General features: G+C 41.0%; 1 protein-coding gene across 7 annotated transcripts in view; it reads left to right on the forward strand.

Annotated features, from left to right (window-relative positions):
* Positions 1-15,948, forward strand: part of MEF2A (myocyte enhancer factor 2A) — a 90,096-nt gene that overhangs the window by 69,706 nt on the left and 4,442 nt on the right. For all 7 annotated transcript variants that reach the window (XM_080625957.1, XM_080625960.1, XM_080625963.1 and 4 more), the window contains 2 exons: positions 6,428-6,618; positions 11,767-11,893. In XM_080625957.1, the coding sequence (XP_080482083.1) occupies positions 6,428-6,618; positions 11,767-11,893 (318 nt within the window). The remainder of the gene's footprint in view (positions 1-6,427; positions 6,619-11,766; positions 11,894-15,948) is intronic.

Below are 15,948 nucleotides of genomic sequence, written 5' to 3' on the forward strand. Positions count from 1 at the left end.
CTTGGCTGACTGGGAGAGTTTTTTCTGCCCTGTCTGAGGATAAAAGAATCTTTCAGCTTGGTCTTTCATAAGTCTGAGTCAAGTGTCTAATATGCTGCAATTCTTAAGAGTACACCTGAAGGCTTCAGTAACAAAACAGCTTTCTGTGCATACCTTTTTAATTGTGTTGTTTTGCCTATTAAATGAGAGACACCCCAATGAGAAGTATCCAGCTAACTCTGGAAAAACATACCTTTTGCAGGAATTTTGCTTGAAACAGGATTGCAGCTATCAGCCTCTTCCTTAGGAAAAGAGACTTCCTTCTTCCTCCAGCCCCACTGTCAAACTAACCAGCCTATGTCATCTGCATCAGCTAAAAAGCTTAGCACTGTTGTAGATGACCACCTTAAGCAACTTTTACAAGGGCATGTAGTTTCAGGACAAGGGGGAATGCCTTTAGACTGAAAGAGAGGAGATTTAAATTAGATATTAGGAAAGAATTCTTCCTTGTGAGGGTGCTGAGGCGCTGGCTCAGTGTGCCCAGATGTGGCTACCCCATCCCTGGCAGTGTTCAAGGCCAGGTTGGACAGGGTTTGAAGCAACCTGATCTAGTGGAAGGTGTCCCTGCCTGTGGCAGGGGTTTGGAACTGCATGAGCTTTAAGGTCCCTTCCAACACAAACCAGTCTGAGATTCCATATAATGTCACCTTGCCCAAGATACACCACCACAAATCCTCAGATGTTCCAAACACTTCATAGCTGTCATCCATCATTTACCATTCTTTACACTGGCTTTGTATAGATACATAGAAATCAACAAGTTCGGAAAGCAGAAGTCTGGTTTCATTAACTGTAAACTGTATAGTTGACAAAAGACCTAGAAGTCATCCAGTTACCACTGCTAGCCTTTCCTACAAAGCTGGGTAACATTCAGATACAAAAGCAGTATTCCTTTGTTTTAGGTTTGCTGCTGCATTCTGAATAACAATCCTGGTCTTGAAGAAAGACCATTCAAATTCTGAATATTCTTGAATATTGTCTCTCCTTTTATGTAGCTTTAGGGAAGGAAAAAAAATGAAGGTATGTCAGCAACCTGGGAAATGAGGGGTTTATTTTAGTTTTCTAACATGAGTAAGCATTCGCTTGACACTTAGTCATGTGTTTTTCTTTTGATGAGCTTTAATATCCAAAGTACTGCTTTAGAAGCATAAATCGCACACGTTAGATATGCTTCAAAATCTCACATTACTGTCAAAGGTATGTTTTAATTCCAGGCATAGCATTATCTGAAGTATTGATTTGTAAAGATCAGTGGAAATACATTTATTTCATCTTCCTTAAGATGTAAATCCTTTCCAAAACTATCAGAGAACTTAGGCTTTGAAACGATGATAGAATCAGCAGTGATTGCTGTGCAAAGCTGGAGATGCTATGAATGGCATATGCTGGGTTTTGGCTGTAGGGGTTCTTATTTTTTATTTAATTTCCACTTAAAGCTGTCATACAAAAAAGATTAAATAAATTGAGCAACTAATGCACATAGAAACGCTGCTGTTGCATTTACTTGCAACATGTCGTTCATCCCCACCAAGATTTTACATGTGAATGTTTCTCTTCAGTAGATTTTATCTGGTCTTCTAGATGCATAGTGAATTGATGGCTTATTGCAAGCACAGTTTTCAGTTTACTTCTAATTACAAGACATGTTGGGCTGTATGATGTCATTTGAGGCATCAATATTTATTTGCTACCCTTCTTATTTTTGCTTAATCTTATCTTGCTTAGCTACTTGCCTACAATTATTTTCCAAATCTGTGTATAACTGTCCAGTTTCTCTGAAGGTGAATCACAGAATCCCAAGGGTTGGAAGGGACCTCAAAAGATCATCTAGTCCAACCCCCCTGCAAGAGCAGGGTAACCTAGAGTACATCACACAGGAACTTGTCCAGCCAGGCCTTGAATATCTCCAACGTAGGAGACTCCACATCCCCCCTGGGCAACCTGTTCCAGTGCTCTGTCACTCTCACAGTAAAGGAGTTTTTCCTGATGTTCACATGGAACCTCTTATGCTCCAGTTTACACCCATTACCCCTCGTCCTATCACTGGACAAACCACAAAGAAAGATTAATGGCATCAATGCCTATAATTTATTCCTTGAGTAGTAATAAGGACACGGAGCACTTTCCAGCCACGTGTGCTCATTGTTTCAGCTGATGTGATTTATATAGTGAAGTATGAGTCTGGCTCACGTAATTGAATGCTACATCGAGGGCTGCAGGACAGTAAATGAGATTAAGCTGTATTATGTCTCTGAAGGCAGAATACACAGTTGTTAAAATGGGTGGGTTTTAAGGTTTAGCTTCAGAAAAGAAGATAGTTCAAAAGTAAACATTTTCTGACCAAACAAGAAGTAGGCTAATGCACATTGGCAATGTTTGTTATCATGAAATCTAATTAAATTATGATTCATATAATTGAGAGCTTATCATCTTTGCATTGGTGTCTGTTTTCCAAAGATGTGTTTTGAACATGTTTTCATCATCTGTTTTACAGAATTAGAGATAAATAAAGCTCTGTCAATGGAAGTAAAAACAGTCTTATTTTACACTTATGTAGGATTTTATATTCTGTTTCCATTTTTCAGTTTAATAGTGTTTTTAAACATAAAGTCATTGTCTTTGGGGAAGATCTATAGTGGGTGGAGTAGATACAATTTCTGTATCATACAAAGTAGTAAGTAGGATTTATGGGGTTATTAAAGCTTCAGTTTGGCAAACAGCCGCATAGTTGCATCATCCTGTAATCATTATCTTCTTCTGGCTCCTGACCTTGCTCTAAAGAAATACCATGCTTTTAGTTATCCTTTCACTCTTAACTTGTAATTTGATTTTCTTATTAGATTATTAACAGGAAAAAAGGTTTAAGTTTCATACTAAAAATGAATATTCCAAACTCTTATTGCAGCTCCAGCATAAGATTCTTTAGATAATCAATACAGATATTCCAGTGTTTGCTAAATGTTCGGTGTTTGCCATTTATAACAAAGGGCTGCTATGGGATTGATACCTATAGTATTGCACACTTAGGATGTTTTTTGTTTCTCTTGTTCTTAATATATTTTTTCTAAACACTTACTTTTAGAAATTCTCAGCTTTTCTTCAGAACAAATGCCTTGACTCTGCACTGCTCCTGAATGATATTGCACAGAGGAGGCAATGGCAAGCAGCTTGTTGTTTTTGACAGCACTACTAAAAGCATGAGATGTTTCTGAAGGATTGGCAGAGCCTTGTAACAAGGGCTGCAGGAAATGACTGTACTGGGTGTGGAAGAAAGACACTGTCCAGATTTAACACACGAGCTACCGAAATACTTGGAAACAGAGGACAGGAAATGGTATCATAGGATAGACTAAAATGCTGTACAGAGCTCCATTGTTTATACAAAGTGTTATTGTTCTGAAGTTTAAATTCAATTCGGAACATCGCAGCTTTGGCATGGAAAAGGTAACACTGACAGCCTAGTAATAAAAAGCTATTTATTATTATTAGATTAAAGCCCAGACTTTTTTATAACAGTAAGTTCTTTAAATGTTCTGACATTTTTTTAATGAAAATGAAAGGTCCTGTAAAAAACATTTTAGATGCAATTTGGTGAAAATTACACTCTTTTCTAATAAATTTTTCCTCTCCCATCTGGTTCCAAATCCACTTCATTTTTACTCTGTCCATTGTGCAAGGTTTCTCTTGTAATCTGATGCTCTATTAGGCTGTCTATAACTCCTGTTTATACTCATTAATAATGGATAGGGATTGATGCATAACTGTATTTAACAAAACCATGATTCTATGAAAACTGTCTCAAAGTTTTAGGAACCTTAGGGCTAGCACAGAACTTAATTTCTCTTCTTTGGCTGGTTGGGTTTTCTGTGTGACCTAACTGTGGGTAGTTTTCTCCTAGCAGTCAAGAGTGTATTTAGCTCTAGTACATATTCTCAGCTCCAGCTGAGAATTTTCAGCCACTTTAACTAAATTTTATCACTAACCTTAGAAGCAACCCAATAAATTCTGCTGTTTTCTGCTGAGGAATGTAGGTGCAATCACGCAGTGAGTTTTTGCTGTGGTTTTTAATACACAAGGAAAAATGCTGACATAAAAAGCTTTTTCTTCCTTCTTCTGTGTTCCTTCATTTCCTCATAACTTCTAAGTTAAATGGTAGAATTCTCAGAAAATGTATTCCCATACCTCTCGTACAAATGCTTCAGGAAAGTACTAAATTAGAGTAACTCCTCCTTGCTCTGTTAACCTCAAAAAACTCAAGGGATGTATCGGATCATCCATGTATGGTCAGGTTTCGGGCACAGTAGGAAATCCATAAAGTGAGTAAATCTAGAATTTGAAATCCTGGCTTTAAAGTTGTGAATTTAGTGCTCATCCGTATGTGAACAGGACTAATCCTGCACTTGCAAATTCCAGTAAGTTCTACCAACTTCTAAATTTCTTCTTTAAAAATATTTAGCAAGAACTTTGTTTCCAAAAGACCTTTAGAAAAACTCAGTAGCACATCAGGACAAGAGCTTTGTTTTAATTCCTAGAATCCTAGAATGGTTTGAGTTGGAAGGGACCTTAAAGCTCATCCAGTTCCAGCCCCTTCCACTAGAGCAGGTTGTTCCAAACCCTGTCCAACCTGGGGATGGGGCAGCCACAGCTTCTCTGGGCACCCTGTGCCAGCGCCTCAGCACCCTCACAGGGAAGAGCTTCTGCCTTATATCTATCTATATCTCCCCTCTTTCAGTTTAAAGCCATTTAAACTTATCACTACATGCCCCTGTAAATGTTTGCTTTTTCCATTTCTAAATTGATAAAACCAAGATGTAGGGTTCCATTGCCGGTGGACAGGGCACAGATAAAGATTGCATTTGGCAGTTTCCTTGCTGTGTAATGAGGATCAGTAGTAATGGAGGAGGCTCATTACCAATCTTGGCGAATTCACACCTACCACATACACCAGCTGAGTATCTTAGCAGTACCCGTCACCTCCATGAGTGTTGTGCTCTTACTGAGACACGTTAGTGTTCTTCATTCTTGCTAAGCTTTTAAAGGCATTTAACATTTTGCTAAAGGAGGTGGAATGTCACAGTGACAACTTTCTTATTTTAATTGCTTCCAGATTAATATGTACTTAATGTAATAAAATTGGATTGGGCATAGGGGCCTATTCGAATTAGAATAATAATATAAAATCCATGCCAGTGTGGCGCTATGGGCTATTAGAAGAGAATTTCCCACACAGTGAACTTTGTGTAATAGACTTTTCTCTGAATTGTGACTATAAAGGCTGCTTTCACAACTGCAATATTAGTATAAACATAACGGTGCTATGAACTGTGTTTATTTATACACACACATGCACAAGTTCTGTAGTGTGAATATAGGGTTCCCTGTTGTGAAATTCCCCTTCCTTAACAACTCCTTTTTTTCTGTATTTGCAGCTGAATAAGGGGTGTGTATTTTGGGAAATGTTGCTATAAATATGATAAAATCATTAGAATGTGGCTTTAAATTTTTTTCTGAGAAGTGTATTTTGCTAACATGATTGGTGCTTCTGTCAGTGCAGGAAAACAGAATACTGGTACTTAACTGTTTTACTGTCTTGTTACTTTTTTCTGATGTGTTTTGAGTGTGAGCTAAGGCCTGTGCCTTGAGTGTATTCAGCTTTTGGAGGTTTTCAGTGCTGAAGCGAGGACCTGTAGACTTTGGCATATCTAATTCTATTTAGGATGAGTATCAGGAGTAAGGTAGAGAAAGACCTATTTAAATTAAATTGATGGGCATAAATGACATTTATATCTGCCGTCAGAGCTTGGAGTTAATTTGAAAGGAAAGGATTTGTCCCCCTTGTTGCTAAATATAATAATCAGACTGTATTTTTGAGAGTGAAAGTAAACTCAATAGAGCATAGATACTGGAGCCCTGTAGGCCTTCAAGATACTTGAAGAATACGTTTTAGAAATAGAGACTTTAAGAGCTGATACCTTTTATTCTCATAGCAGCAGACACCAGCTCAGTATAGTTCATGTTCTCTGGGGGTGGGGATGGAGTTGTGCAAATCCACAGACTTTTTGCAAGCTCAGCCTGGAGGAACTTAAAAGGGCGAAATCAAAAAGCACAGCGGATGTTATTAGAAATAGTTCTTGGGCAATGTGCTCTTCTCAGCGTTTAAGCAGCCACAGCGTGCCCTTGAAGTGATATTACCTTTACCTATTGATCTTCTGGTGAGAGTGGTTTTTGTCTGTTCGATGATGCGGTTACTGCACCTTTGTGAGAGGTTTGGTTATTGGAAGTTTTACAAAAGAAGTGTGTTGCAGTCTATTCTTTGTATTGCTCCAACTCTGTGTCTGTATTGCTGCTTCTCTCCAGACTTAGGGGACATTTGTTTTCCCTCTTTCAGGAAATGGGTTTGTGAATTCTCGAGCTTCACCAAGTCTGCTCGGAACTAGTGGTGGCGGGAATGGCTTAGGCAAAGTCATGCCTACAAAGTCTCCTCCTCCACCTGGAGGAGGTAATCTTGGAATGAACAATCGCAAACCTGACCTCCGTGTTGTCATCCCACCCTCCAGCAAGGGTATGATGCCACCACTGGTAAGTTAAAACGTTTGTTCTGGGAGTGGCTTTGTCGAAATGAAGTGTTCTGCCCACTGTCTCATCTGCTCACCATAGGTTACAGTGATAGGAAGGTGTTTGTATTCTGAAATGTCACTAATGAAAAACCTAAGTTACATGTTGTTTCCTTGAGAAAAGTTAAATTTGTAAGGAATTTTTTATTTATGATTCAAAGTGTAAAATAGCCTGACCGACCTAAATGGGGTTTGAGAACAATCCTAGAGATATAGATTGGGATTTTGTTGGTTTGACTTGACATCTTCCTCAGTTGGTACCGAGAACTTTGTTGGTTTGGAGGGTGTGTGTTTTCAAAAAGGGTTATGTATTATTCTGTAGAGGAATGGCTGATCTCACTGGTGAAGTGAGCTATATTAATGTGCCCTAAAGCATGCTTTGTACCTGGTTGTCCTCAGCCATGATGGTTGTGGGATATAAAATGTAGCTTCAGTGGTAATGACAGTGTGAGAGAAACTCTTTGTTTGATGTGGTGTGCTGGAATGCAGCCTTGTGTGTCCGTGGTGGATGCCATGTCTTCAATGCAGGCATAAAAGAGTAATGAGGATCAGCTTCAGTCCCTGTTTGTGTACTTTCCAATCCTACTGTGCAGTTTGGCATGTTGGTGGTAATGTTTGTTCAGCCTAGATTTGGAATAGCACACAAGTTTCGTGTCGGGCATGAGGCAACCACCGCATTGAGACCAGAACAGGTCTTTCAGGACGAGTTACTCTATTTTTCCTTTAATTTGGTTGGCCAGAGCCTTTGGTCTTAATCTTTCACTGTCATGTGGAAATCTTAAACGTCTGTGTGAACATTTTGTGTTTTCTCTGTATGGAGGAATGAACCCTGACCAAGAGGAGAGGATATAAACAATACAAGTACTCTCTGTGTTGTTCTTACTTCTTTGTAAGATACCACAAGTGCTTACATTTGTTACTGGTATTCACAATGAATAATACAAAATTAATCCACGTAACAAAAGCTATAATTATCTGCAGAGTAATGATTCCTGAAGTTTCAGGTTTTTCTAGGAATACTGAAGTGTAGAAGAGCTCGGAAATACTCTGGTTCTAAAGTGAAAATTACACTTTTAAATTAAGTAGAAATAGATACAAGAAGAGGATCTTGTTAATGCTGCTGTGCTAACGTCAGTAGTCCACAGTACCTCTTCACTGTTGTGTTGTGAACAACAGCATAATATTCAGTATAGGTTTTGTCTGTCTCTTGGTGGGATTTGGAAAGAGGTTTCAGAGTAGAGGTGCTGGGATGGTTGTATGTAAAAAATATTTAGTTACTGAGCTGGATGTTTATTGGATAGGTCCTGCAAGAAGCTGATGTGCTTCATCATGTTATCACGTGTTATCAGTGTGTAGCTGTGTCCATGTCTTTGCTGAGCTCTTTCTGCACTCTTTCAGGATGGTATTTTTTAATTGACCCAAATGACATAAAGTCTCATAACTTCCTACTAGTATTGCTTACAGAATCAGGGGGCACATTCACATTATGAATTAAAATGAATAAAAATCCTGAAGCACAAACATGACTTTTTCTTTCATTTTTGAAAGCAATGCTATTTTTAGTAACTGTGTTATCCCTCTTGTTTGCTGAGTACAGTCGGAGGAGGATGAATTGGAGTTGGTGAGTTTGGGCTACTGTTTGATGAGAGCGAGCAAGATGCTGAAAACGCCTTTTATTGCAGCTCTCTAACTGTAGTTTCATTACATATTTCAAATAATTCCAGTGTTCCCTTGGTAGCAGACAAAAATACATTTGTTTTATCAGACTCAAATCCCAACCAATTCAAGTTGAAAACACATCCAAAGCCTGGTGCTTTCCATTTGAAAAGTTCTGGGTTTTTTTTCTCCTGAAAATGCTTCTGTTTTTCTTGGAGGGAACATTGGAAAAGAGCCTTTCAGAGTAACTGTCCATGTGGATAGGATATTTAGTGTCCTTTGTGTCAAATACAAATAACCACTCATCATCCCCTAAATTGCTGGCATATTTTTAGAAAGTGGCTTCACTCCTGAAGTGGTTCAGATTGTAACACAAGCCCTGTGTTACTTCTCTTATTTTCAAGGAGATTACATCATTGCTGGTGAGGTCACCTTCTTGGAGCTCAGAATTATTTCATCCTGCGTGAGATTATCAAACCACAGGGGTGTTCCCTGTTTACCAAAAGGAATAGAGAATCGCAAGTGAATAATCCTACCTTTTTTTTCCGGTGGAAAGATATTCTGCTTTGGAAAGGAAGCGCTTGGGATTTGTCTGTTTTCTATTTTTTTCCAAAAGGTTTTACCATTTGGCATTCCGTCTGGAAAACGGCCGTAAGGCTAAAATCACTCGGAACTTATTTTTAGAGCAATTTTCAAATTGTTTAGCTGCTGTAGCACAAACCATGCAGGAGATGGTGCGACTGTGGAGATACACAGTCTGCCTAGTGCATACCTTGATTGGTTTCTGAACATGGACCTGTTGCTAATATGAGGCTCTAATTGCATGAAAGCATGGAAAATGTAGTGATTTAGATCAATTTCTTGATGACTGCATGCTGTTGGTTGGGTTTTTTTACCTTAAACATGAGCAATGGATTTACTAAACCAAAGGGAAATGATAAATGATTTTTCAGAGTCAGTATTGATGGTTTTAAGGTTTATTGGGATGATTTGCTAATTGAGCAGTTGAACAGCTGCCACACGCGTTCTTCCCGCCTTTATAGAGAAGCATCTGGTTTCCAGTGCAAGACATAAAGCTCTAAATCAATGTAAAATCACTTAATCAAAGTATCATTGCAATTGGAATTAATGAGAAAGCCCTTGAATTAAGGTATTTGTACCTGCTAAAAACTGCTGTGCTCTTCGCAGCATTAAGGATTGGGCGAGTTGGTTTATGGCTCCTGTGTGGAGCGTGGTCCCTCTAGTGGTGTTACAGACTGGGCTCAGCTCTTGGGGGAAGAAGGCTCACACAAAGAAAATGCACTTGTGTCTTCCTCAGACATGATAGAGAAATCGGAAGTACACCTGCAGAGTTATGTCTCTTAACCCTGCTAATTTGGGATGCTGATCCAGCGCTGGGAAGCGATTCCAAATCACGTCTGTGAACGTTCACTCCGTGGGGTTGGAACTGAGCCCTGAATATGAAAACCAGATCTGAACAGTAGCATGGCATGAAATAAAGGTGCTGGATTCCCCCTGGTGCTGCCATCATTTGCAGCAGGTTAAAAAGGAATTTAAAAAATCCCTGAAATTTGGCATGGATCTTTGGTTGAGTCTGGTACAACCAATGCCAGGCACATCCGAGTATTCCTTAGTGCCTTGGTATGGCTGAGTGTTCAAGGATTATCTTCAGAAATAACTTACCTCAGAAACCCACCTTTATTAGCCACTCAAAAAAGGAAAAATCCCATGGGGGAATCCTTTGGTCTGGATTGTTTCCCAGTATACTCCTCTTAACTTTTCCATTATGCAGTAATCCCAACTTTATAGGCCGCCATCCAAGAAAGCTTTGGAAAAAGGTCAATTCCTGGCAGACACAAAAAATCTGCTCTAATAACATATCTTTATGCCAGATAAACTTGGTCTAGGGGAGATTTTCAGAAGTATGTAAGTGATTTAAAGGGATAAATTACACAGAAAATCAGTGGGATTGATTTTTTTGTCAGCCAGACAAAAGGGGGATGAGAACCTGGTAGCCAATGGAAGCCTCTGGCTGGTTTTAATATGGTAGCTGTGGTCCGTATTTTTTTTCCTTTAAATTGGAAAGATAGAAGCCAAGGATTGATAATCCTCCATTTATCTGCACAAATTTAAGCTTAAAACTGAATACGGCCCTGTTTGTGTGCCTGCTCGTTCTGTTATTACAAAGGCAATCATGCATTTTTAATACTGATCACTCGCTCAGGATCACAGTGGAGACAAAAATCAAGTGCCGCAGCTCCTGAAGTACTTGTTTATCTTTCCAAGACAAGGAAAAAGCAGTAATAGCTTCAATCATTTAAAGCCAGGAAATGGCACCCTCCCAAAGAGATGCAAAACTGCTGCTTTTGTAGCAGATATTTTCTCAGAGAGGGCCTTGCTTTAAATCTGTGTTTTCAGCAGTTTGAAATCCAGCTCCCTCAATTGGGAATGGTTCTGTAAAAATACAGAAGCACGGGGTGCAGAGACTTCTGAGGCTTCAGTAGGTAAAAGTGAGCATCTGATGTTTAAAAATAACAATAGAAGAATGCAGCATTTCCTGTTCCTGACAGTATCTGGCGCAGCAGAATGGTGCTGAGCTGCACACTGTGAAGGACGGTGTACAGTTGCTGCCATGAGGAGTCGTACGTTCTGTGACAGAGCAGCTTTGCTGCCTGGTGATATTGCCACCGTGATTAATGCAAGGTTTTCCAAACAGCAGATTTGGTTAAAGAGCGTAATTTGAGTGATAAGGTTGCTACCGATGTTCATTGCAGTGTATGGGGAAGGCAGGCTGGTATTAAATAGCTGCCTTGTGCCCACAGTCAGATAATGTCGTGTAGCTGGTTTTCCTGTCAAAAAGCACGGAGTGTCATTTGCCTTGCAGCAAACCTGCATGATAGCCACTTCTCTCTCAGTTTCTCAGGAACCATGGGAACAGCGAGATTATTTTATCACTGAAGCCTTATCCACACAAAAGTCGATCTCTGCGTTCTTCCAGGACAGGTGTAGTCAGTGTTCAAACCAGCAGCTAAAAAGGTGACATTTGGGTACACACCTGGGAAGTGGGGGACTTCTCTGGTGGAACTGCCCCCACCATCTGCACCCAAACCTCTTTGGGTCAAAACTCTTAAATCACTTAAGAGCTTCTGAGAATTGTTGGGTATGTCCCTAAGAAACTGCATTTGGTTTTGTGTCCCCCAGCTCTAACACTGCTGCCATCTGCATGCGCGGCAAGCAGATCACTGAGTCTGCATTAATTTGACGTTTCGGTTTGCCAACATCATTTTGGTTCTCTTGAATGCTTTGGCTTGGTTAGAAAATCTGCCCTGATGTATTCGTAACTGAAAAATAAAGCAAAGAAACAGGTTTTAATTGGATGCTGGTTTTATGGTAGCACTTGATTTTTCCATTGTTCCAACTGGTATCACAAGATGTTGTTATTTTTAATCATTTATAGAATACCCAAAGGATAAGTAGTTCTCAGTCTACACAGCCTCTTGCTACCCCTGTGGTGTCGGTGACAACTCCAAGCTTGCCTCCGCAGGGACTGGTGTACTCGGCCATGCCTACTGCCTACAACACTGGTAAGCTTGTTTTTATGAAGTGGCTTCATTTGTCAGATGTACAAGGCTTTTGTGATTCATAAGCCCTGAAAATTTGCATTTCTGTGACACTTTATTTTCCTCTTCAGTGCAAATGAAGGCTCTTATTCATCAAAAATGAGCCTTTAGGTTGTAAAATGTGTAAATGTTGAGACTTACATCAGGAAGAAGCTTTCAGTCAGGTTGCAGAGAGACAGACACAATACAGTGCATTGATTGCAGCAGCAGTGCTCAAGCTGTCCATCTGGGAACAGAAGGGCCTCACATTTGAGCAGTTGTTGATACTTCGGGGTGTACTGTCCCTCTCATTCTGCTCCGCTTGGTTCCAACAGCAGGAGGGAATCGGGCTCTACCTGGGGCTTTCAGTTTACAAAAGAGCCCAGATAGGGCCTTGTCCTCTTCAGTACCTGTGTCAGGAGTGTGGTGGGCACTCATGGGAAGGCAGTGTCAGCATTTCACCATTGCTGCCATCTCACCTGAAGAACCTTAAAACTACTTTTTACCCAAGAAGGGTGACACATGAGGAGTTTGGTGATGTCAGTGGTAATTGGTTTGCAGCTTGCAGAGTAAGTCATGATGCGGTGCCGCCTGTTTGGTCTCGATACCAACAGAGATAGTTTTGACTTCAACCTCAAGGTTATTTATTTGTTACAGACCCCGTGTGCAATGGTGATATTGTATTTAAGAATGGGTAAAACCGGCTGCGCTGGTCTGTTGTCAGTGACCATGTTCTTACTCCTGTGCTAAGGTCAGGACAACACCAAAAAACCCTTCAAGGTTTGTAAGAAATGGCCCAAACCCTCGGTAATCTTTGTTTTCTGCAGGGAGGGCTGGCAGCAGGACTCTGTAGTGGTGGAAGACAGAGCAACCTTCATTTGTAATGATTTCCTCCCCCCAAATGATGGGATTTCATACATTTCCTCCACTTCTTTAGTTTAGACTTGTAGCCGCTCCCCAGCCAAACAACTCCCTTCTTCTTCTGTGTGTACCTTTTTGTATTGATGTGCTCACTGAGGTTTATTATCCATGAGCTGCTCTTGGCATTTTCCTGCCTTGGATGTGCGGCTGGCACCTACTGCCCTGTGTGGGTTTGGGTTTAGAGAGGAGCAGCAGCAGTAAAGAGTTACCCTGTGGTAGAACCCCTCTACATGGTTGAACATTTGTGCAAACCATTGCTACCCTGAAAGGGGGTGAAGTCTGAGGAAAGGAATGAAGGAGAAGATGGGGTTGCAGTAGTGGCACAGTGAGGAATTGTGCTTGGTGAATTGTTTGGATTATAAGGATGAAGTTGCTGGACACGGAGATCTTGGTTTGATACTTGCCACAAAGGTTGTTTATAGATTGTGTTTAATGGCTGTTTAAAGCAAACAAACAGTTCTCAGAAGTCCCCTATTGAGCTTTACCTGTCACCCAACAAATCCCTTTACATTCTGGCACAGTCTGGCCTTGTTTCAGGGCGCAGTGTTGTGTGTGCTCCTCGCCCAGAACAGCCTAGAAGCTGATAGCTAAACCAGGTTAAAAACACCAACAAGATGAGAGGCAGAGGCTGGAGGCTGAACCTTGGGAAGCAGCAAACCCAATGAAAACTGGTGTCCTACACAACGCAGAAGTGCCGTTATCGCTGGGATGTGACTGTAAAAAGCAGCCGGTTTCCTTTGATAATGCACTAATTTGTGAATAGCTTTTTTAGCTTTGAGACGCTTTAAAATTGTTTTTATTAGATTGAGCCTTTCAGGGGATCTGCAAACAGAAATCTGATGTTGAAACCAAATTGTCATCTGGGTATTCTCGGGGTAGTCACCACCTGGTAGCAATCTCAGTTCTGCAGTTCAAGGACTAAGGTAAAATTTGCATACCTCCATTGTTTCTCTGGAATGATAGAGTTTGGTTTCTCCCAGGGCTGGAAGGGATTGGTTCAGCTTTTGGCTCTGTAATTAAAATGCTGGATATGAGTTTTGCTGTTTTATATAAGGTGTTTTGTTGGGGAAGTATTCGTTATACAGATTGCTGGAGAAAGAGCCAGAACAAACTGAGTTACTTGTTCTGAAACAGCCTGGGCGTTTCTAAGAAGTATCCAAACCCCACAGAAGGCAGTTAAACAGTAACTTACACTTGAGCAGTGTATCTGGCCATAAATCATACTGCTGGCTGTAGGTCAGTTATTTTGCAAGGCACAAATGTCAAAGGTACGGTGTAGCTGGAGATGGCAGCAGCAGGTTCCACCATATAGAAGCACTGCTCTGTCTGTACCACTTCTCCATCTTGCCTCAAGTCACTCATGTGTAGGAACTGGTGTCCTGCTTTATGGACTATATATGATTACTTAGGGAAATGAGAGTTGTGTGGTGGCCTAAGTATGCTTTGGAAAAGCATCTCCTCCACTCCCTGCCATAAGACAGTCTCTGAAGCACCAGAAGTTAATTGTCCGTTATCATAAAAGCTCTAATTGCAAACTAAAAAACATGGGGAAACAGAACTCCCATAAACACCTTTCCCAGGTCTGCTCCTACAGAATCCCAGCGGCACAGAATAGGGCATCCATCACCTCCACGCTTGCAGGTTGTCACAGGTCTGGCTGCTTGGAAGGCTGAATGCGTGTCCTGGACACTGGAGGGCTGTATTTGATTTACGTTAGTTCTGGTTTTCATTTTAGTCCTGCAGAAGAGCTTCAGGTCAGTTACGTCGGGGGAGAGCCTTTATGAGTCTGCAGGTTTGTCAGGGCTCCAGTCAAAATGTCAACTGAGGAGGAATGAAACCAAAGGGCAGCTGAAGCAGCTTCACCTGCCAGGAGCAGCCAGGAGCTCCAGGGCCTTGTGGAAGGGTCTTTTGGTGATGCACATCCATCACCACAGGGCACAAAAAGTACCCGCGGGCTCGGGGATCTCCCCTCTGCTCCAGGCTGTTAAAAGGGAAACTCAAAGTCATCCACAGCAAACACGGATGGGAATGGGGAGCTTGTTCAGGAAAGCTTATCTTGAGAGAGAGAAGTTATAATGGGGGTGTCATTTTATGACAGTACTAAACACCCCCCCAAACCCCAACCACAAACTACAGCACAAAGCACCCCTGCTGAGGCACAATTCAGGTTCCTCAGCGGGCAGTAGGAGTGTGTTTGGCTGTGAGCAATTTGCTGTGTTCTCAAGAGACCAGAAATTATTTTAAGGAAGCTTTATTAGAGAATAATTACAAGCAGAGAAGTGTTTGTGGCTTTGTTTTAAAACCTGATGATGATAGCGACAAAATAACTTCACCTCTGGATGCAGTGAGAACTGCCAGAGCGTTCCAGCCTTGCCAGAACTGACAGCCAGTCCGTGACTGTTGACAGGGATCTGCTGGGTTTTCTGTTATCCATTTCAGTTGTATTTCTAAATAATGGTACTTTTGGCTCTGAATGAAGAGGCTTTTGGAGATACGGAGATGACAGTTTAATCAGACATAACGCAAGGAGTAGAGCTGTTGTGGGGAGAGGCAGGATGTGACGGGAGCGTACCGTGCTGCTCCACTACTGGGTTTGGATTTAGGTTTGGGACTATGAGCTGCACTGGAACATGACCCAGCCAAATGGTACTGGTTTGACTAACGCTGCCTCCCACCTGGGAACTGAACCAGAATTGGGCTGTCTCTAGTAAACACTGAGCCTTTCCAATGGCACGTACAAATTCTTCCCTTTTTGTTTCACTTTGAGATGTCTGCAATCCAGAATCTTCAAAAATGCAAATACTTGTATTACTGTAAGGTACATATACACATATATATTAAATATATATATATGATGTGTAAATACACTGTGTGGGTTTAGAAGCAGTTGTATGAAACAGCAGTGTGTAGAAATTGACAGCAGAATGCAAACAAGTTGTCATTTGTAGGCTCATGTCCTGTTAAGCTTCTTGGGAAGTCAGACTGCTCCCAGAGTTCAAAGCTTTCATGTCTGGGCTCCTTTGGGTCACTTGCCTTTATTTGTTTTAGGTAGAAGACCTGTATATGTATGTGTGTGTATCGCATATATTCTCATGTATTTTTATATATGTATATATAAA

This window comes from Psittacula echo (genome assembly GCF_963264785.1).
Source record: "Psittacula echo genome assembly, chromosome: 10".
In the NCBI taxonomy this organism is placed as follows: Eukaryota; Metazoa; Chordata; class Aves; order Psittaciformes; family Psittacidae; genus Psittacula; species Psittacula echo.